Genomic DNA, 23016 nt, shown 5'->3' on the forward strand with positions numbered 1-23016 from the left:
AGCAATATTTGGTTCAAAATTTGTAAGTTTTAGTCTTTTCATCGACCCCCAATAATGTTATATTGACCCTCAGGGGTCGATATAGACCACTTTGGTGACCCCTGCATTAGACTATAATTAGGTAAGAAGTAGGACATCTTCAGGCAGTCTGGCACCGAGGGCAGAAAACAGTAGGTTGTTCTACCCATGGAGGAGACAGTCCACTCGTCTTGTCAAGTATCGATTGCTGTTTCTTGAATATAGCTGTTTATATAACTGATTTGGAGTTGATGGAAGGAAGGTGTGAGGTTGATTTCCAAAGCCCTTTTGGCCAGGGCATCAGCTCTTTTGTTGCCACTGATGCCCTTGTGACTGGGGACACAGAAGAATGAGATGTTGCGTCTTTTTCTTAGGTTATAAGCTAAGTGTTTAGTTTTGATTCCAGTTGAAGTATAATTGCTTGTCCTGCTATGACACTTAGTACATAACAGCTGTCTGTAAAGAATTCTCATTTGATTGTGAACTGTTGAGGGCGATGAATAGATCAGGGCAATTCATAATGGACAAGCTCTGGATGCCTCAGACAGACTACCAGGATAGATGATCATCTGGAATTTGACACAAACACAAACAGCTGCAACAGCATATTTATCTACCATCCAGAGACAGGTGGAAGTCTAACTACAGAATCTTATCTCTTCCTGTATCATTAACAGGCACAGATAAATTGTATACATGGTGATTGCTACATGTTCTGACATTAACACCCCAACATGACCAGCTCTGCTTGCAATTATGCCATGATAGAAAACTGTTACAAACTGGCAATGAATCTCAGTTCTGTTTGGAAATAGATTACCACTATGTTAGAGTATGGAGAACCACTGGTGGGTGCTTCAATCTTGCGTTCATTGTTAAGTGGCAAATTGCTCCCACTGCTGACATGCTGGTCTGGAAAACCTTCTTATAAGACAGTTGATCATCCCTAATAGTGGTGCAAGAGACATTGATGGCACAGAGATATGTTCAAGAAATTGTGCATCCTTATGTATTATTTCTCATGGCATAGCTGCAGACGTTTTCAGCAAGATAATGTTAAGACATACGACTAGGATTTCCCAAGAATGTCTCCATCATGATTCCACATTTCCTTCACCTGTTCAGTCTACAGATTTGTTGCCTAAGCATTTATGGGAGCAGATGGTATGCCAGCTTTAGCCATCTATGGGTGTGAGGAATATTGAGTAGTAGCTGTAACATCTATGGGCAAATCTCTTGCAGGATAGCATATTATGCCCACTATGCCCAATCCTTTACTATCTTGTAGGACTTCCTTTTGCACTATCCAGGCAAAAGGAAGTCCTACAAGATAGTAAAGATTCCTTTAAATTGTACAGTTGTTTCACAGAAAATTGTTCCTTTGCTATAATATTATAATCACTAATTACCATTGGCGTTACATTTGAACTGATAAGGTTTCAATCAATTTCAATTCAGCCTCCTTGATGCATAACTTTTTTGTCAATGAATGTAAAAATTAAATATCAATATCATGTAACATTTCTTTCATCAAGTTCAATGTTTTGAAATATTGGCAGCATATGTTAGAATATCTTAAAGTTTAATGGTCATATAAAAACATCATGAAATCATTACTAATTCTTGTGGCAGTGATAGAGAAAAGGCAATCTGCCATTTACTATTCAAATTTTCAAAATTTTTATTTGTTAATTTATAATTTTTTTTAAGATTTTACAATCAACAAGGTATTCCAAATATTTAATATAATTTACAGGTGCCAAAATAATCTTTGCCAANATGAGTTAGTATAACTGAATAATTTTCATTAACAAAACAAAAAAACTTTCACATGAACAAAATAAATATCCTTATAATATAATAAAATTACAGTAGGCATTCAATTTAATGGGCTAATTAGGGAAAGGTGTGTCCACTGTTGCCAAAAGTTCATTAAATTGAATATGTTTTAAATAAATACAAGGTAGCTTCAAAAAGTTCCCAGAATTATGCTGGGTAGTCAATTAGAGATGATGAAAAAAGGGAGCATGTAATGCATGTGTTAGCTAAACATGTAAGGAATAGAGAAATATGTTCCCTTCTGAAGCATCTTCAATAGAGAAATATGTTCCCTTCTGAAGCATCTTCAAGGTCTCAGAGGAAAAACCCTCTGAGACCTTGAAGATGCTTCAGAATGCCTATGTTGAAATCTTCCATGAAGCATTCTGAAGTTTATGACTGGCAAAAACTCTTGTGAAGGAAGAGAGTATTGTTTTTGATTTGCAAATTGATTGTCTGTTGACATCAATGTCTGAGGAGAAAGTGTCGATTGTAAGTGAGTTTGTGAGGTCAGACAGAAAGCAGTCAGTTGAGCAGATCATCAAGTCAGCAGGAATTTCAGTTGGAAGTTATCATTCCATTCTGCATGATAAATTGAACATGCATGGTGCCATGAATGCTCACGACAAACCTCATGAGATTTCTACCTCTTCCCCCCCATTCCTTACCTTCTTGAAAGATGCCATCAAGGGATGCCATTTTCAGAATGAGGATATGGGATGAGGTTATACAGAGTACAACATCTATATTGCAGGTGCAGTCATGAGACAGCTTCCAAGAATGTTTCCAGCAGCTATACCAGCATTAGATAAAGTGTGTGATTGCCAAAAGACAATACTTTGAAGGACACATTGTTTGATTTGTTAATAATGCCCATACTTTTGAGTAATAAATCAATTCCGGGAACATTTTGAAGCTACCTTATATATATTAAAAATAAACTTACAATAAACAAGATCTAAAACGTTATAATAATTTATTCATACTTATAATATACATTGAATGTACATTGACTCATTGGTCCATCTTTTAGTGTGCTCTATATGGGAACTAAAAATAAATTTAAAAATTTTCCTTTAGGATAAATTTTTTGTCAGTTAAATCAAGGGTCTACTGTATTGCAATTACTTCTATACTAATGATATTGAAAGAGCTATATTTAACACAGAGCCTGTCAAATTATATGCAGTATGAAATAATTTAGTATTATTAAATAGATTTTATCTAAATTTTTTATTTTCAACTGAGCAAATTATTTTATTTACAAAATAATTTTTGTTGTTACTTAATAATTAAAAACATTCAAATCTTTTACTTACCAACTTTGGGCATACAGAAAATTTTATCAAATAATGGAATGACAACAGACTCACATCCAATATCAGGTTAAATATATATTTTTAAAATAAATTACTATTAAAATTACACAAGTTAAAAATTTATAAAAATTTACCTGAGATCCAATCAATACTTATTTGTTTAATTTCACCTTCAAAAGATGCAATAAGATGTTTATGAGTGCCATCTCTTTTAATAGAAAAAATACCTCCAATCTTATGATCTGTCCAGTAAATTGTTTCATTTCTTATAATGATGTCAAAATCATCATTTAATGACATGTCAAACAATTTAACTGGAAACAGATTCCAATTTACATTTTCAGATTTAATTTGAAACCCTTCCAAGATACCATTATGTGAAAAAGTCAGAAAGTTTCTTCCATCTATTAAAAAGTAAAAAAAATTATTCTAATTTTATAACAGCTACATTAAATATATTTATATAAAACTTATAGATATATGAGAAATCAGACACTCTTTTAAGAATTTTAATAATAAAAGGCCATTTAGAATTTTCTTTCGTCACTATTTCCCTTATTTCTCCCATTTTCACCCCTTTATCCAGGTCACAAGGTCTATTTCCCAGACAATGTACTGCATAGTTTCAAAGGGTGACCACCTAAATGGGTAAGTCGTCCTAGTCAACCGCGGAAGAACTCCCCTCTCCCCAGGGGATTGCTCGATGCTAAGATATCGGCAGTGTGCAAATAATTAACCATGTTACTGTATGGAGTGACCTTGCAGGTCAACTACAAGGGTAGACCATACGGTGAGTAACTATATCACGTTACCAAGGATGGCCAGTCATCTCCCCAGGTGATTACGAATTTAATACTAATTGGTCAAGAGATGTCTATATAATGTTGTCACCCATGATGGAGGAGACGGTAATAAATCTGGAGAACTGTCAAATTCAAGTAAACAACACACGCTGCAAAGACAATTACGTCAGCAGGGTCCCAGATTTTTCCCATGTTAATCGGGTATAAAAGGAGATCGCTCCCGCACCTCCGGGCGATCGTTGGGGGAAGAAGCCAAGGATTGGACTCCTCAAGCCTTCTCTGCCTTTGGAAACTTTGCAGCTTCTGATCGCCGCTCCAAACGAGGTAAAGACTTAGAATATTTTTGCTTCCCTCTCTCTCGGGTCAGATAGGGACTTAGAAAATAGTTGTCTCTCGGTTTAGGTTGGGACTTAGAAATAATTCACTTCTCTTGGCTTAGTCTAGACTTAGAAATAATTAGCTTCTCTCGGTTTAGTTTAGACTTAGTAAGTTATCGGATTGAAGACCTTCGGCGGTCCCACAGACAGGAAAGACGGACATCAGCCGTCTATTATTGTTGCAACGCGGAAATATTATTATTATCATTATTACTTTCTTCTTGTTGGAATTTAGAATGTATTTGCATGTATTTGTATCATTTGTTTTATATTAAATATGTTATTCTTAATTTTAATAATGAGTCATCTTAGAGTAATGCCGACGCCTCATCACGACTTCACTACCCCTCCCCACTCAGTTAACAAGGCCATCCCTGACAATGAAGCCGATAAGTGGGGAGAAGCTCGCCGCTTCACAGATATAAGAAATTCAAATTTTTAAAATTATTAAGCCTTTCATTTAAATACATTTAAATATATTATTTAAAAATAAAAACTGAAATCAAAATAAGATAAATTTTTTATTTCATTTTCCTGCATTTTAACATTCAGAAAATTTCAATACAAAATTATTTAGATAATGGAATTAAGTTCTCTCTCTATTGAAATTTAAATAAACTTCTTAATATAAATCAGTCTACATATATTAAAAATGTCTGTTTTCATGAGTTTTGTGTCATTTGATCATATTTTTATTTTTAAAAGCTGCATGTTGACCATACTTCATATTTTCCTTAGCAGAAAATAATTCTTTGAAAAATAAAATATCTTAGATTGCTGAATGATAATTATTTCAGTTTTGAATTTATAAAATTTCAAATAGTTTTAGTACTTTAATATAAATAAATTTTAGGTTTATGAGTTAGTATAACTGAATAATTTTCATTAACAAAACAAAAAAACTTTCACATGAACAAAATAAATATCCTTATAATATAATAAAATTACAGTAGGCATTCAATTTAATGGGCTAATTAGGGAAAGGTGTGTCCACTGTTGCCAAAAGTTCATTAAATTGAATATGTTTTAAATAAATACAAGGTAGCTTCAAAAAGTTCCCAGAATTATGCTGGGTAGTCAATTAGAGATGATGAAAAAAGGGAGCATGTAATGCATGTGTTAACTAAACATGTAAGGAATAGAGAAATATGTTCCCTTCTGAAGCATCTTCAAGCAGAAATATGTTCCCTTCTGAAGCATCTTCAATAGAGAAATATGTTCCCTTCTGAAGCATCTTCAAGGTCTCAGAGGAAAAACCCTCTGAGACCTTGAAGATGCTTCAGAATGCCTATGTTGAAATCTTCCATGAAGCATTCTGAAGTTTATGACTGGCAAAAACTCTTGTGAAGGAAGAGAGTATTGTTTTTGATTTGCAAATTGATTGTCTGTTGACATCAATGTCTGAGGAGAAAGTGTCGATTGTAAGTGAGTTTGTGAGGTCAGACAGAAAGCAGTCAGTTGAGCAGATCATCAAGTCAGCAGGAATTTCAGTTGGAAGTTATCATTCCATTCTGCATGATAAATTGAACATGCATGGTGCCATGAATGCTCACGACAAACCTCATGAGATTTCTACCTCTTCCCCCCCATTCCTTACCTTCTTGAAAGATGCCATCAAGGGATGCCATTTTCAGAATGAGGATATGGGATGAGGTTATACAGAGTACAACATCTATATTGCAGGTGCAGTCATGAGACAGCTTCCAAGAATGTTTCCAGCAGCTATACCAGCATTAGATAAAGTGTGTGATTGCCAAAAGACAATACTTTGAAGGACACATTGTTTGATTTGTTAATAATGCCCATACTTTTGAGTAATAAATCAATTCCGGGAACATTTTGAAGCTACCTTATATATATTAAAAATAAACTTACAATAAACAAGATCTAAAACGTTATAATAATTTATTCATACTTATAATATACATTGAATGTACATTGACTCATTGGTCCATCTTTTAGTGTGCTCTATATGGGAACTAAAAATAAATTTAAAAATTTTCCTTTAGGATAAATTTTTTGTCAGTTAAATCAAGGGTCTACTGTATTGCAATTACTTCTATACTAATGATATTGAAAGAGCTATATTTAACACAGAGCCTGTCAAATTATATGCAGTATGAAATAATTTAGTATTATTAAATAGATTTTATCTAAATTTTTTATTTTCAACTGAGCAAATTATTTTATTTACAAAATAATTTTTGTTGTTACTTAATAATTAAAAACATTCAAATCTTTTACTTACCAACTTTGGGCATACAGAAAATTTTATCAAATAATGGAATGACAACAGACTCACATCCAATATCAGGTAAAAAATGACTATCTATAAAAATTCACTCAATTAATGATAATTAAACTATAATTGCAATAAGAATGGTAATTTTTATTTTATAGCATTTACCTTCAGTTATCAGAGGATCAACAGTAGTCATATAAATAATAGGTCCTCTTATATTTCCAATTATTTTTGAATCATTATTTTTTGATACTTTATAAACCTGTTCTTTTAATACATATATTATAAAATCATGACCACTAGTTACAGATGATGGAGTCAGCTCACTTATGGTTTTAATTAACCTTCCTGAATATGACGTACACATAAGACCACCTGAAGTAGTTGCTATCCAGCAAAGTTTTCTCAGGCCAGGCTGAAGATAAATATCTAAATAAAGAATTTAAAAATTTTTTAAATGACCAATTTCCAAATAAATATTGTCTCTATTTAAAATACAATATTTCATGTATAAAAATATTTTTATAACAATTATAAAATCATAAACATTTTTTACTTGTTTAAAAGATTTATTTTTTTGCATTTTAATAATTGCATATTATAATAAAACTTATATTAATTATATAATAAGTTTTGCAAGATTTTGAAATTTAGACATTGCAGACATCATCAAAAAGATTCAAATAGCTAGAAATTTGAGAATAACAGAAGATATGAGAGGCCTAGAAATATTTTAGAAAGGAATAACATACAAACAAGATGGAAGATTACAACTCAGGTAATTGAATTAAACAGAAAATATAAAACATAACAAAAATAAAAAGTTATTATATATATGTATATATATAACAATAATACACTCATTAAATTACAATAATATATATTAATATTAAATGTAATATATAATACTAATATGCTCATTGGCAAAATGACTGTGCATTAACAAGGCACTGAAATCAAATGAAACTTCATTAATGCAAATATAATGACAATGTTTAAGTTTGATCACAATATCATAGTAAAAAGACAATTACCTGTGGAAAAACATTACAATTTAAAGGAGAGAGTGTTCTATAGTTTCCACCTGTCTCTGAATTGTGGACAAAACAGGTGTTGCAACTGTTTGTGTTTATCTCACAATTAGACTGGTATCTCTTTCTGGTGGTTTGTGTCTTCAAGCATCCAGAATCTGCCTGCCAAGTGTGAGTGCACTCAAAATCAATTGGCCTCAATACCTCCTCACAATCAGATCAGAACAGCCTAGATGGGAGGTAGGCCATCCTGCTCTCCTCAGCATGATGATTCAATCTTTCTCAAACTCTGTCAGTTATGCATAATGTTTCTGACTGTGTCATACAGAGCTACCTAGCATTTAAAGATCACCAAATAACTAATAAATAGAAAATCCTGAACACAACGAACCTTGAGCTATTTTATAGAATACTGGATAGTGATTTTAAGACTAATAGCTAGTGAACAATTGACCACAACTGTAATCATTTACATATCTGCCTGAGACATAATTGGATGCCAAGTTGTGCATGCAGTAATTTGAACAATTCTATCTGATTGCATAACATTTTTGTCAACGAGCGTATATTCTAAGCATATTACATAAAACAGTACTACAAATAAAAGATGAATTAATTCAGTACAGATGAATCAGAATGATAAGTATAATAGTATCAAAATTTAATTATTGATGAATTTTTTTCATTTCTTCATTTCTTAATTTTTTTATTATGTTATATTTTAAAATTATTTTTTGATTTTTTTTGTTGTTTAATGATAACATTAAAAAAATTTTTTAAGTTTAAATATTTTAACTGTTTGATTTAAAAATGTAAAATTCTAGAAATAACAGTAGAATACTTAGATGATTTTTTAGTATTTTAAGAAGATCTGTAGATCATTATTACATTTAGAAGATCTGTACCATATCTTCTAAATGTAATAATGATCTATGTTGTAATATTGATACTTGAAGAAATTNACAATGACATTGATAAAATATTATTTCAATGACTTTCCAAATTTGTTTTTTTATGCAAATTATAATGCTGTATGTGAATAAGACTAATACTAAAAGAGCAACTTATTTATATTCAGGTCCTAATTTTTTTTCAAATAGTAAGGTTCCAAAATTGGGGATCAACTTATATTTGGGACAATACAGTAATTAAATAAAAGAAATGAAATATAATGTTAAAAATAAAAAAAAAGAAACATTATGTTTAAGATTGCAAATTCATGTATATGTTGGCAAATTTGAAATATCTTTTCCTAATGGACTTTATGGGAAAATATTTGTTACTTTCCCACAAAGTTGTTTTCTGAAAATATTGAAAATAAATTTTTTTATTATTTATATTTGAAAAATTGGAAAAGAGAAAATTTTAGAATTTGCAAATATTACATTTTTGAAATTTGAGTCACTATCCTGAACATATGAGTTGTTTTTCCCAGAGATTTCATTTTATTTATTTATTTATTTTAGAATTGACGTTAGATAAATATATAATACAAAGTGATGAATATAATATAATATAGTGTAAAAATGCACTACAACAGTTAAAATAGTTTGACACGGTGTTTTGATATTAACAGTAATAGTCTAACAGTAAATAAGTATAAATAAATGCATTTTTGTAAAGATCAATTACTATAGAATATGTAGTATATTTTAAAAGAATATTATATATGTTGCAAAAATAATTTCTAATTTTAATTATACTTTAGTTTCTAGCTGTGCCAGTGGATAAAGAAATTCATCTTTATCAAAGAGAAACATGGGATTTGATGATGTCACTTAAATGTGAAACATCAGAGGTACTTAGTGTTTAATAATTGAAATAAGAATATTTTGACATATATTACTTAAAGTAACTAATATCTTCTCTTCTTTTTTTGTCAGAACAAGAATACAGTTTGTTAGAAGATAAATATGTAAGAAAATTCAATTTTTTGAGGAATATTAATATTTTAGTATAAGGGCTATCTGGAAAGTAACTTCCATTTGGTTATTAAAAAAACATCAGCATAGTGAAAGGAATTTTATTATATGCAACTTAAACTTTTGCATTATTTTTCAACATAGTCACCAGTGAAATTTATACACTTATCTTAGCATGTTATGAGTTTTTGTATTCCATTGTTGTAGAATTCTGCCACCTGTGATTTCAGCTATATCAATGACTACTTCATAAAGAACTGTGTGTGAAATCTGTGGAAACTCACTAGAAAGTTCTGAAACTGTGAATCAGCAAGTCTCTCTAACCTTTTCATAAACTTTTGTATGAGTTTATCAGTCACCACAAATGGCCAGTCACTTCTCTGCTCATTGTAGATATCTTTTTACCCATTTTTAACATAGGGCATCATTGTCTCACTCTACTCTCACTCATTATGTTCTCTTCATAAACTTTATACAGTTGACAATGGATTTCAACAGTTTTGCAGTTTTTGGCTAAGAGAAATGTTATCAATGAGCATACCTCACAGTTGTGTGAAGCTCCGGAAGTGGGTCAAAATTCATGCACAGAAAATGTTTTTAATTTAGTATAAAAAAATTAATAATAATAATAATTATTATTATAATATTGTAAAAAGAAACCATCAAAAGCAAAATGAATATTTTATGTCCATATAAAGACATATCTGTAGAAATTTCTTAAAAAAAACGAATTTCTCAGAATGAAACAATAGATGAATTTGAGTGCTTAGATCGAACATCTTCGATAGAAAACAAATTGTCAGTTGGAGTTGATTCACCCCGCAATCTGGGCTCTGATCCCATTACAATTCGTAACGAGGAGGGGGGCCCAATTAGACAGCGGGGTCAGATTGACATTGACCTATCGGAATGTTCGATCTGGGACCCAGAAAAACTTATAAAAACCGCGCAAAAAAAGGATGTGATGTTCTTGGTTCGTAGTTCGGTGTGCTCCGCTTCTGGATTTTTCCTGCGGTTCAACAATGGAAACTTGGTCGACGTTCCGGAAGAAGTTTTCGCCACCCCATCCTGGCAAGTTTCGCCAAGTGTAACCTGCTACAAGAATCACCCCTTCAAGTTGTGCTGTGCACCCCAGAGCCTATGTTTTCCTCATCATCTTTGCCAGAAAAAGAGAAGATCGTCGAAACGATTAAACTTTATTTACGAACTGATTCATTCTTCGGATAGTCCTTATGCCGAAGTAAAACAGTAGTTGTAAGCAAAATTTTTATATTTAATAAACAGTTTGGGATGGAGGACCTGTCTCAATAAGTTTTTCCACTTCCACGCGACAGTGCTGACTGCTCGATTGTTGTGACACTTTCTCCCCAATCAGTTGCCTCACAGTTGGCAGGATTCTGAATGAGGACATTGAATGGATTCTTGAATGTCAATTGTGACAAGACAATGGAGAGCATGATAATGTAATTTTCCATAGATGGATATGTATCAAATAACACTACACTGTTGTCAAAACTGACACTGTTATTTACACTACTGCCATTGCCACATGAAAACAGAAGTTACTTTTTGGGTAGCCCTCATATTATTAAAATATTTGGGAAAATTCTTTTTCATTCAAAACAGATGAAAAGAATAATTCATGTAAAAATAATGAATAATGAAAAAATATATAAATAAGTGAAACATTTCAATCATAAAATGTGAAGTTATAAAGTCAGATATTTTTTTTTAATAAAATAAACAGCTATTTACCTGTTAAGTGAGTCAACAGCAATAGTTAATGGAATTACATTCTCTAAATGTATAAGATGAGAAAAATAAGCTCCTGTTTTAGTACAAACTGATATAAAATATTCTTCTGTTAAAGATGAACTGATGAGCATATAAATATTATTTGAATTAAAATCTAATGCCAATGATTTTATTTCCATATGTGCTGTAAATATAAAATTATTTAAATTGAAATATAAAAATCAACTGATTTTAAATAAATAACATTTATAAATAAAACAATTAGATATGACTACTTTACTAACCCAACTGCAATATTGTTTCAATCTGTCTTCCATCTCTTTGCATTGTTTTCAAATGATTTCTATGTGACCAAAAGAACTGTTCAATCTTTGGATCATACACTATATTTGCAGAATGATCCTAAAAGTTGATTAATAATTTATGTTTAAATTGTTATAAAATATTTCATTCATTGAAAATAATAATTGTTGACTTATCAGATTTAAATGATAAAAAAACATTCCAAAATACTTAATTCATTTTATATAATAATAACAAAAAAAATAAAAATATAGCTTAAGTATATCTAAAAAATTAACATTAGATTATGTACATAATTCTACTGCATATAAAAAATTTTAAGTAAATCTTAAAAGAAATTTATTGTTGTAATTAGTAATGATCAGAATTTTAATAAAACTAAACAATGATAAACTGATAGAACTAAAATATTTTAAACTTCAAAAATATCTGAAAGATCTCTGTATAATTATTGTTCTCCACAACATTATAAAGAATAACTGACTAATAATAAATAAATATTTGTCAGTTGATAGGGTTTTGCATCATCAATTAATACATGATTTTAAAACAAAACATGTTCACAGTGAACCATAATGTAACATTTGTACTTTGGAATGTGGTCAAAGCAAGAGTATGATTTGGGGAACATTTGAAGGAAAAGTTCTTTTAGAAAACTTTGGGTAAAGTGACATTGAAAAGTTCCTAAGGAAGAACAGAATTTGGTAATTCATAGAGTATCAGTCAAAAATTAGTAGTGTAGTTGGACTAACTCTAGAATAGGAAGGTTTCTAACCTCCCTATATTATTTAACTTTCCAATGTTATCAGACTTCCCCTGAAATAGGGGAAGTCTGATAACATTGGAAAGTCTGATCAACTAAAGTCACCTGTCAACTCCAAAGTGGAAAACTCATCAATCATTCAATCTAGTTTACAAAATTGTGGCTTGAATATAAAAAACAAATCACAATTAAACGTCACACAGACACAGCCAAAGTTGTTATAAACTTTTCTGTTTCTTTTATAGATACTATATAAATCTGATCAAACTTGGGAATTCTTTAAAACCAAACATGCAATTGTAAAGAATTTTACAATATTGCATGTGACATATTACAAAAGTTTGATCTAAATCTGTACCAATAAACTAAAAGATATGAAATCTGAGCAATGACAATTTGATAATTGTACTATTGGAAAAAGGAAAAGTTTCAAATCTGGTAAAATTTTTTAATCAGAAGATTTAAACAATGTATATAGAAGAGAAAAGTTCAAGTGGTCTAAAAAAAAGATTCTTCAAACAAACTAAAAAACCAAAAAAATTCTATCAGTAAAATGGACTTCAGAAAAATTTCTCTCCAAGCGCAGAATAAAGTTTTTACTATTAATCTTAGATTTTGTTTGTAAAACAAATGTTCTACAATGTATATGCTATTTATTAAAACCTATTAAACTTTTTAATAAATTGCTTTAAAATATCAATTGTAGTATCAATATATAATTCAAAATAAATTTAGATATTTTCTTTTATAATATGAAAAGCTTTGCTGCAATGAGTAATATTAAAATCATTATCATCATTTTAAATTATATAGTTGACTTGCCTTAAAGCAAACACCAATAAAGTGAATTCTTGCATTAAAGTAAATTTTGTCATTGCCCTAGCGAAATATTGTCACAATGTTAATTTTCATGCAATAAAGTGAACAAAAATTTTACCAAAACTTGCTAAACTGAACTGTAAATTATCTTCACACCACAAAAAACAACTCTATTTCCAATAATGCTTTTTACACTTTTTAATGTGAACAATAAAAAGTTTCTAGTTATTAGGAAAAAAAAATGGGTTCGATCTCCAATTGCATGCAAAAAGTTTATTAACATCACTCCTCTCTAACAAAATACTGTAAACAATTACCATACCATTTATCACTGACAAATAAAAAGTTTGTTATCCTTTTTGATAACAAACCTACAACTGTAGAGCAATTCAAACATTGTTTTAGCAGACCATTCTACTGTACTCCGAAAATAGGGTTAAAGTTCAAGGACTCCCACCCCTTTAATTAATTAAATGGATGCAGTCCTATGCAAATATATCCTAGTTTGCATATCAGGGAGTACTGTACATAGTGATTTGTAAACCATTAATTAAGAACATTAAATTTATTTACAAAAACAAATTAATTTTGTTAACTTTATATAATAAATCAATTCAAAATATTATAATTTAGAGATTTTGATCACTTATTAAGCCTTAACTCCCTAAATTACAACCTTATCTTGTTAAAACTCTTATCTTATTAAAATACAACCTTAATCTTGACCCTGAAAATCATTAGTATGAATTTTCAATAAAGCAAACTAACAATTGTTCCCATAGCAATTCATATTAACATGAGTGGACTGTATTTTCTAATGAAAACTCAAATCTAAAAAGTATTAACAGATTTCTAATAAAATGAAAGAACAATATGTAATATATTAAATATAATATATCTTTTAATATGCTGATAACTTATAAAAATACACATTTTTAATAAATTTTAAAAAACCAAATAGGGTTGTATTTTTTAAATATATTGAAAATAGAAGTAAAAAACTTGCAAAACTTGATACCATTTTAAAATTTAGGTTCCTTGGTATGCAAAAAAATTATTTGTGCATTTTTTTATATAATTTTTCATAAAAAATACTTAAAAATTATTGCCATCATAAAGAAGTACACTGTGTTAAACATATCTCATCCCATGCTATTGGTGTCATGTTCAAATTTAATTATTTTTTATTTTACTTTTATTAATTAATCACAGTATTACATCAGGATTAAAGAATAGTACCAGTAAGATAATGGTGCCAGAGATACATAAAGTACTTGAGGATTAAGAAAATTGATTTCTGTGAATTTAAGTAAATGTGAATTTTAATATCATTGTTTTATATGTATGTAACTGTGTATTAAAAGCCTAAGAATTTTTGAAAATTTGATATCTTAACTGAATATCAGATATTAAAATGGATAACTTCTATATCAGTCAATAATTAATTTTTGTTTTAATTTTATTTAGAACTAGCTGCAAGGACCCGCTTCGCTGGGCAAAAAGTAACGATNTTCCCATAGCAATTCATATTAACATGAGTGGACTGTATTTTCTAATGAAAACTCAAATCTAAAAAGTATTAACAGATTTCTAATAAAATGAAAGAACAATATGTAATATATTAAATATAATATATCTTTTAATATGCTGATAACTTATAAAAATACACATTTTTAATAAATTTTATCATCATAAAAAAATTATACTTTTCTCCTTACCAATTTCACTTTTACAGGAGGATAAATAAAATGATTTAAATTTTCTTTTTCTACAAAATATATAACTTCATATTTTTCTTCATTTTTTATGTAAATGAATGAACTATTATATTCTAAAAAATAAAAAAAGTCAACAATTAATTAAAAGTATTACTGTTTATATATCAAAAAATTAAAAAATTAAATTAAAATATATATTTTTACCACTGCATGATTTCCCATCCTTGTTTAGTTTCCATCCATAAGAACAAGCACAGGTAATAGATAAATTGCTTGCAAGAAGGCATAGATGAGAACAATGTCCATTTTTATGATTACATGGATTTCTTTTTGCTTTTCAACAATAAAAAATTTTAAAATGAGTAAATAATCATAGATTATTTATCATAGATCATAGAAAATAAAGTTTTATCTTTAAAATTTCAATTATTATAGATGATTATAAGATTGCTCACAAATTTCCTTTTAAGTTTAAAATATATTCCATTTGTTATGAAGAATTTAGTAACAAATATTTCCTTACTATACATACATACAGGTACTCCTCACTTTACGACTGAGTTCTGTTCCGACGACTATGTCATTAAGCGAGGAGCTTGCGCCAGAAATATCAGATCATTGTAAAATTATAAAAATTATGCAACAAACTTCAAATTTATTCATAAAAAGACATGCATATGTACATATTATTTTTTTATTTGGTTATCTGGAGCTGTAGAGGTTTTTTTTCCAGGTAAGGGAGATGACACGATGAAATAGTTGTACCTTCAAGGGCAGAGGTCTTGGATGTAACAGTTGAAAAACATTGTAATTTTTTTTTCTTGATAAATTTCTCTATAGCACTTCAAAAGTTCACTCTTCCCACGTTCAACTTTATGTTAAAACATTCAGTATTTGGATCCATAGCCTCAAGTTCCAACATAGCTGCATTAATTTTGGAGAACACACAAGCTAACCCTACATGGGTAGCTGGTGTGTACCATGAATTTCTTTTTCACTTCTTCAGTTCTTTTGTCTTCTTCCTCTTCCAAATACTGCATCGCTTCTAACTCTATTAAATCTTCATTTGTTAGCTCTCCATTGGCATAATCCACTAATTCAGCAATGTCTTCCACTTCAACATCTAAATTAAGTGCATTGGCAAGACCCGCAATTGTTTAAATTACATCAAACTGACTAAAAAAGTGCATAGCAAGCCTATAGTATGCTCAGTGAGCATGTCACCAATCGCCACTGATCGACACTCAAGCTGAGAAAGGGCATTTCCCAAATTGCAGGTCAAAACTCAATTGGTCATAAGTGGGAGTGGTTGTTAAGCAGATAGGTCGTAAAGTGAGGAGTACCTGTACATTACTACTCAAATCTTAATATCAATGTCAAAGACAGTCAAATATGAAATAGATTTTGTCAAAAATAATGAGCAGTTTATTTTATTAACTAAGATCATAAACAAACATCATTTTCATATTATTTATGCCCTAAACACTATTTAGGTCTAGCTATTTTGAAATTCAAATCAAAGAAATGATACTATATATCAGTTTCAAAGTTTACCATTTTGTTTTCTAAAAATAAACTTTCTTCACTATTTCTAAAAACCATATTTTCTATTTGTGAATTAATTTAAATTTAAAATGAAAAATAATTATAATTTTCATTCTATATTTTGGAAATATTAAAATAAAAGTTAAACTTAATTTTATTAAAAAGCATACCAATAGTATATAAAAATATATTTTTATCAAATCAATAAAGTATAAGATGTATTTTATAAAATTTAATAACAGAATTTTTTAAAAATATTAATTTAATAGAAAGAAAAACGGATTACAGTTACAAATTGAAATATTTATTTTAGTACCTGGTGGTTGATGTGATGAATGAAGAATGCGAACATCATAAATGTCTGGATATGTTGCTGTTAAAAAATCAACTTCTTTAAGTTTCCATCTATCAATCTGAAAAGTTAATTAAATATTCTTGATAAAATTATTAAAAATATTTTAAATCATGAGAATAAACAAAATTTAAAATATTAAAATTTCTTTCATTGAGTAGAATGAATAGAATTATACATAGTATAAGAATTATCATATTTACTTGAATGTGAGATGCACTTTTTTCAGATTCTCTGAAAATAAAGTGTCTTAGACTCAATATAATGCCTCATAATTAGTGATCTCCAGTGTCCATCTTATTTCTGTCACTAATTGCATGGAATTATTTTAATTATTTTATTAGACTAATATTCATAATAGTAAATATTTAGGAGGTCATCTTAGCTCAATCTCGTTAGTCTATTGAAGTAACATTGTAAGTAGTAACATTTATCAAGCATCAAGGATGGGCTAATGAAAGACAGGATAATCACACCATTTTCCTTTGCTTGAAAAGCCATGAATGGTTCAGTGTATCTTAACATGTTTGAACTCTTCATGTATCCTCAGATAGAAGACTTGTAAAACCCAGCAATATCTTTCAGCAGAGTGGAGCTTCTCCATTGGACTATAGATGTTTGCAAGTTCCTAAATAAATTCTTAACTGCTGGATAAAATGCAACAGATCCATTTTCTGGTCACCACATTCCCTGGATATTACCCAACTGGATTTCTTTTTATGGGAGTACACAAAAGACCATATGTATGTAACTAAAGTGGATGACACCCCTAAGTTAAGAACTTGCATCTGTGTTGTGATTGCTACAGTGACAATGGACATGGAAAGAACTTGGAAAGAAATTAAATACAGGCTTAATCTTGTTCATGCTACAAATGCTTCACATGTAGAGATCCACTAAAGGGTGCTAAATAAATGTTTGGACATGTCCTTCATTTTATGTAATTTTATTTTAATATATNCAAAGAAATGATACTATATATCAGTTTCAAAGTTTACCATTTTGTTTTCTAAAAATAAACTTTCTTCACTATTTCTAAAAACCATATTTTCTATTTGTGAATTAATTTAAATTTAAAATGAAAAATAATTATAATTTTCATTCTATATTTTGGAAATATTAAAATAAAAGTTAAACTTAATTTTATTAAAAAGCATACCAATAGTATATAAAAATATATTTTTATCAAATCAATAAAGTATAAGATGTATTTTATAAAATTTAATAACAGAATTTTTTAAAAATATTAATTTAATAGAAAGAAAAACGGATTACAGTTACAAATTGAAATATTTATTTTAGTACCTGGTGGTTGATGTGATGAATGAAGAATGCGAACATCATAAATGTCTGGATATGTTGCTGTTAAAAAATCAACTTCTTTAAGTTTCCATCTATCAATCTGAAAAGTTAATTAAATATTCTTGATAAAATTATTAAAAATATTTTAAATCATGAGAATAAACAAAATTTAAAATATTAAAATTTCTTTCATTGAGTAGAATGAATAGAATTATACATAGTATAAGAATTATCATATTTACTTGAATGTGAGATGCACTTTTTTCAGATTCTCTGAAAATAAAGTGTCTTAGACTCAATATAATGCCTCATAATTAGTGATCTCCAGTGTCCATCTTATTTCTGTCACTAATTGCATGGAATTATTTTAATTATTTTATTAGACTAATATTCATAATAGTAAATATTTAGGAGGTCATCTTAGCTCAATCTCGTTAGTCTATTGAAGTAACATTGTAAGTAGTAACATTTATCAAGCATCAAGGATGGGCTAATGAAAGACAGGATAATCACACCATTTTCCTTTGCTTGAAAAGCCATGAATGGTTCAGTGTATCTTAACATGTTTGAACTCTTCATGTATCCTCAGATAGAAGACTTGTAAAACCCAGCAATATCTTTCAGCAGAGTGGAGCTTCTCCATTGGACTATAGATGTTTGCAAGTTCCTAAATAAATTCTTAACTGCTGGATAAAATGCAACAGATCCATTTTCTGGTCACCACATTCCCTGGATATTACCCAACTGGATTTCTTTTTATGGGAGTACACAAAAGACCATATGTATGTAACTAAAGTGGATGACACCCCTAAGTTAAGAACTTGCATCTGTGTTGTGATTGCTACAGTGACAATGGACATGGAAAGAACTTGGAAAGAAATTAAATACAGGCTTAATCTTGTTCATGCTACAAATGCTTCACATGTAGAGATCCACTAAAGGGTGCTAAATAAATGTTTGGACATGTCCTTCATTTTATGTAATTTTATTTTAATATATTTCATAATTTCTTTATTGTGAGGTTTTGAAATGAGAGAGGTTTGAAAGGGACACACTGTATAATTGTATTGTATTTACATGCCAATCATTTACATATTAAATTAATTTACTTACCTTTTCAACAAAATGTTTCAGTCTTTCTGTCCAAAATAAATTATTTTCATGTACAGCAATAGAAAAATACGTTGAAAAATTTTCATCTTGTAATAGTCTCCTCATATTGTTACCATGATAATCAGCAACATAAATGGAATGTAATCTTAAAAAAAAAATAAATTTCAATTAAATAGTATACTATGAGAAATTAAAATAATTCTTAATGAAATTTTTACATTATTTATATAATTAATGATCATCAAATTTATAAAATGGTATATAATATCAAAAAATCTAAATTATATTGAAAGTGTGTTTAATTAAACTTAAACATTCTTAGTTATTAGCTAATTTCTAGATTTTAAACAAAATTTAGTTGATTAAAAAAATCTAACTTAAAATCTTGAATAAAAAAATAATCAATATGGTTATATCATTTAAATAATTAGTCTAGAAGTAAAGATAAATCATAATTAGCAACTTATCTACATGGTAAACAGAAGTTGCAGATTCATGAATTGTCTGATAAAATTAATTATTTTTACAATTTTAAATTATTCTATTAAATATGAAAAAGCTTTCACTAGAAAAGCCTTTTTTGAGGTTCTTTTAATTATAAAATTATATATAATTTTCCAATAACAAGATGTCTTTGCTAGAAAATATAATAATTACAATTTACTGGGTTATATAAATAGCATATGTAAATCATTATAGATTTTGTAATATCATCTCCAAAGTTTAGCAACAAACTATACAAAAATGAAAATTACTTTTTACAAATGAAGATATTTGAGAATAAGTAATCTAAATATATAAAATTACTTGTCCTGACTGACTGACTGATTCATTGCCCAGAGCAAGCCGCTGAACCTAAAGAGGTGAAATTTTGTACACAGTTAGGGTACATCATGAAAATGCACACAAAGAAGGGATTTTTCGAAATTCCCACATGGGGGAGAGGGAGAGGATTAACCTGAAGAACAGCTTATACTGAACTATTTTAGGTGCANAATCAAAATTTTTTTATAATGTTTAATATTATAAAAATATAATATTAATATATGTTAATTTATAAGTGTATGTATAAACAAATTACACTCTTTACCATAAAAATTAGCACACCAAGGAGTTGTATCACTGTGAAACTTAGCATGCAGATAAGTCTCAAGCAGATATGGAAATGATTAGAGTTATAGCATGATGGTTCATTGTGTAATGCCAGCAGAGGGCATTAAAGTGCATTTCCCTGGCCTATAAAAAAAAGCATACAAAGGTATTCTGTCTGAAGTTTACCTGTTGTAGAGGGACACTATATCACTAGAGATGCCTTTATGTCATAATTAAAGACCATATGAATTTGAAAGGGAAAGGATCATTGGGTTGAGAGGAGCTGGATGGTCATCTGGCTGAGTAGCCTCCACCTAGGTAATTCTGACAACACTGTGAGGAGGTGTTGGGATCAGTGTATGACAGAGAACTTGCACACACAGTGCTCAGGCTCAGGATGCCCTTAGCAGACCACTAGCTGAGAGGACTACCTGGTTCTTCAACAAGCATGCAAAAGTCAACCATACTGTTGTCTGCCATCTGAACAGGCTCCTGTGTCTGTCCATACCATTTCAAGACACCTGGGTGAGGAACATTTGGTATTGTGGTGGCCATTACATATGCTATCATTGACAGCCACCCACCATTGCCTCCATTTGGTGTGGTGTCACTCCCAATGGGATCGGACTGCAATGGAATGGAACTGGATTGTCTACAGTGATTGTCTTCAGTTTGGGCACTGATGACAGCTATGTTTGTATCTGGAGGCCCCATGGTGAATGCCTCAATCCTGCCTACAATTTGGAGCAGAACACTGTCCCAACAGCTGGTATGATAGTCAGTGGTGCAATCACATACAACTGTCTCCTCTGGTAGTGATTCAAGGGACCATGACAGCCCAATGGTATGTACTCTTCCTGGTGGTCAATTTCTCCCCACCTTACGATCTACGATTGTGATGTGCATTTTCTCCAATAGAACCTTTTTGTTTAGTTTTTTGAAGTTAGGTCATGCATTCACTTGACTGGTCAATGGCCATGTCAGTACATGGAATAAATATTAAAATAAATATCAGCCATTTAAACATTCTAAATCAGAAAATTGATTTAATGCAAAATGAAAGATTCTATAATTGTAACAAAACACTTGATTTTAACACTACTAAAATGTTAGTAATACTGAAATACATCCTCACTTGTACTTCCATTACTTCTAGTTTTAAGTTAGTTTAAGACATTGTGAATGAGTAATTATTAATTAAGCATTTGTTATGGTTATTGTAAGCTTGTAAGAGGATTGTAAAATAAACTTTTGTTTCATATGATAATGACTTTTGTTTGGTTCTTTTTCTACTTAAGAATTCTTAAACTTCTACTTGAACTCAGAAAGTGGATTGGCCATGTGTTTGTGGAAGACTTATCTTTATTCTGATAGCCTTTCAGAGCACCAGATATCATTTCCATGACTTCTTCTGATACTATGTCTATATAATACTATCTTTTATGATTCTTTTAGAGAACAAAAAAAAACAAAGTTATTTATTAAGACATTTTTGAATAACCTTGTATATATAGTGTGATCAAAAAGTTGCTCTGCAGTGTGTGGGAAAATGGGATGAGCTTCCAGGAATAAAGTAATGATGTCACAGACAGCTTGTGTGTGGAAAGAGTTAATAAATATCCTAAAAGTTTATGACACAAATGCAACTATAATTACAGTTATTATAATTAATATTTATAATTATTTCTCTATAATTAATATATACAAACATTTATGAATTCACATATAGATACTTATGAAATTTTTAAATCAAACAATTTCAAAGATAATTATTAATTTCATTTTATATTATTTTTAGAATTTTGACAGTTTGCTTTATAACACTAATAAAATTCCAAGTAATATTCCTTCAGTATCAAGATATTTAACAGTTATGAGATCTGTTCAATGGATAGATGATTCTGTATATAAACATTTACAAGTAAGTATTAAAATATTTCATAATTTCTTTATTTAATATCAGGATTAGGATTCAGAAAAACTTTTTACATTGATGAAAGTTTTATTATTTTTTTGACATATTTGATAATTAATAATTTTTCTAGAGCCTTGGAATTAAAACAAGAATATAATGCAGAATTTCTGCTTAATATATTTCATAATTTCTTTATTGTGAGGTTTTGAAATGAGAGAGGTTTGAAAGGGACACACTGTATAATTGTATTGTATTTACATGCCAATCATTTACATATTAAATTAATTTACTTACCTTTTCAACAAAATGTTTCAGTCTTTCTGTCCAAAATAAATTATTTTCATGTACAGCAATAGAAAAATACGTTGAAAAATTTTCATCTTGTAATAGTCTCCTCATATTGTTACCATGATAATCAGCAACATAAATGGAATGTAATCTTAAAAAAAAAATAAATTTCAATTAAATAGTATACTATGAGAAATTAAAATAATTCTTAATGAAATTTTTACATTATTTATATAATTAATGATCATCAAATTTATAAAATGGAATATAATATCAAAAAATCTAAATTATATTGAAAGTGTGTTTAATTAAACTTAAACATTCTTAGTTATTAGCTAATTTCTAGATTTTAAACAAAATTTAGTTGATTAAAAAAATCTAACTTAAAATCTTGAATAAAAAAATAATCAATATGGTTATATCATTTAAATAATTAGTCTAGAAGTAAAGATAAATCATAATTAGCAACTTATCTACATGGTAAACAGAAGTTGCAGATTCATGAATTGTCTGATAAAATT

At 29.2% G+C, this 23016-nt stretch overlaps 2 protein-coding genes and 1 long non-coding RNA gene across 3 annotated transcripts; all 3 read right to left on the reverse strand.

The window, feature by feature from the left end:
• Positions 1-1201: 1201 nt before the first annotated feature.
• On the reverse strand, positions 1202-9939 carry LOC111619177. The gene is made up of 5 exons (XM_023360868.1): positions 9936-9939; positions 6743-7006; positions 6584-6664; positions 3290-3559; positions 1202-1341 (listed from the first exon to the last, which is right to left on the reverse strand). Exons 1-5 carry the CDS (start codon positions 9937-9939, stop codon positions 1202-1204), a joined length of 759 nt encoding a protein of 252 aa, XP_023216636.1.
• Positions 9940-11281: 1342 nt separating this feature from the next.
• On the reverse strand, positions 11282-17831 carry LOC111619178 (low-density lipoprotein receptor-related protein 1B-like). Its single transcript, XM_023360869.1, has 6 exons — positions 17784-17831; positions 16750-16846; positions 15093-15221; positions 14889-15001; positions 11570-11687; positions 11282-11469 (listed from the first exon to the last, which is right to left on the reverse strand). Exons 1-6 carry the CDS (start codon positions 17829-17831, stop codon positions 11282-11284), a joined length of 693 nt encoding a protein of 230 aa, XP_023216637.1.
• Positions 17832-18090: 259 nt separating this feature from the next.
• Positions 18091-19341, reverse strand: LOC111619152. Its single transcript, XR_002755703.1, has 2 exons — positions 19201-19341; positions 18091-18187 (listed from the first exon to the last, which is right to left on the reverse strand). It is a non-coding gene; the product is annotated as an uncharacterized LOC111619152 (long non-coding RNA).
• Positions 19342-23016: the final 3675 nt, after the last annotated feature.

Source organism: Centruroides sculpturatus, unplaced genomic scaffold (genome assembly GCF_000671375.1).
Source record: "Centruroides sculpturatus isolate CEXI.00-Female unplaced genomic scaffold, Cexi_2.0 scaffold79, whole genome shotgun sequence".
NCBI lineage: Eukaryota > Metazoa > Arthropoda > Arachnida > Scorpiones > Buthidae > Centruroides > Centruroides sculpturatus.

Bases quoted from the DNA above. Each gene is read 5' to 3' on its own strand.
- LOC111619177 (XM_023360868.1), bottom strand. The intron at 6,665-6,742 runs GTAAATGCTATA...GAATTTTTATAG, and splicing joins TGATCCTCTGATAACTGAAG to ATAGTCATTTTTTACCTGAT. The intron at 1,342-3,289 runs GTAAATTTTTAT...ACTATCTTGTAG, and splicing joins AAGTATTGATTGGATCTCAG to GACTTCCTTTTGCCTGGATA.
- LOC111619178 (XM_023360869.1), bottom strand. From the start codon at position 17,831: ATGGTTTTTAGAAATAGTGAAGAAAGTTTATTTTTAGAAAACAAAATG. The intron at 16,847-17,783 runs GTAAACTTTGAA...TTAACTTTTCAG, and splicing joins TATTTTTAGAAAACAAAATG to ATTGATAGATGGAAACTTAA. The intron at 11,688-14,888 runs GTAAGGAGAAAA...ATCAACTTTTAG, and splicing joins CTCCTGTAAAAGTGAAATTG to GATCATTCTGCAAATATAGT.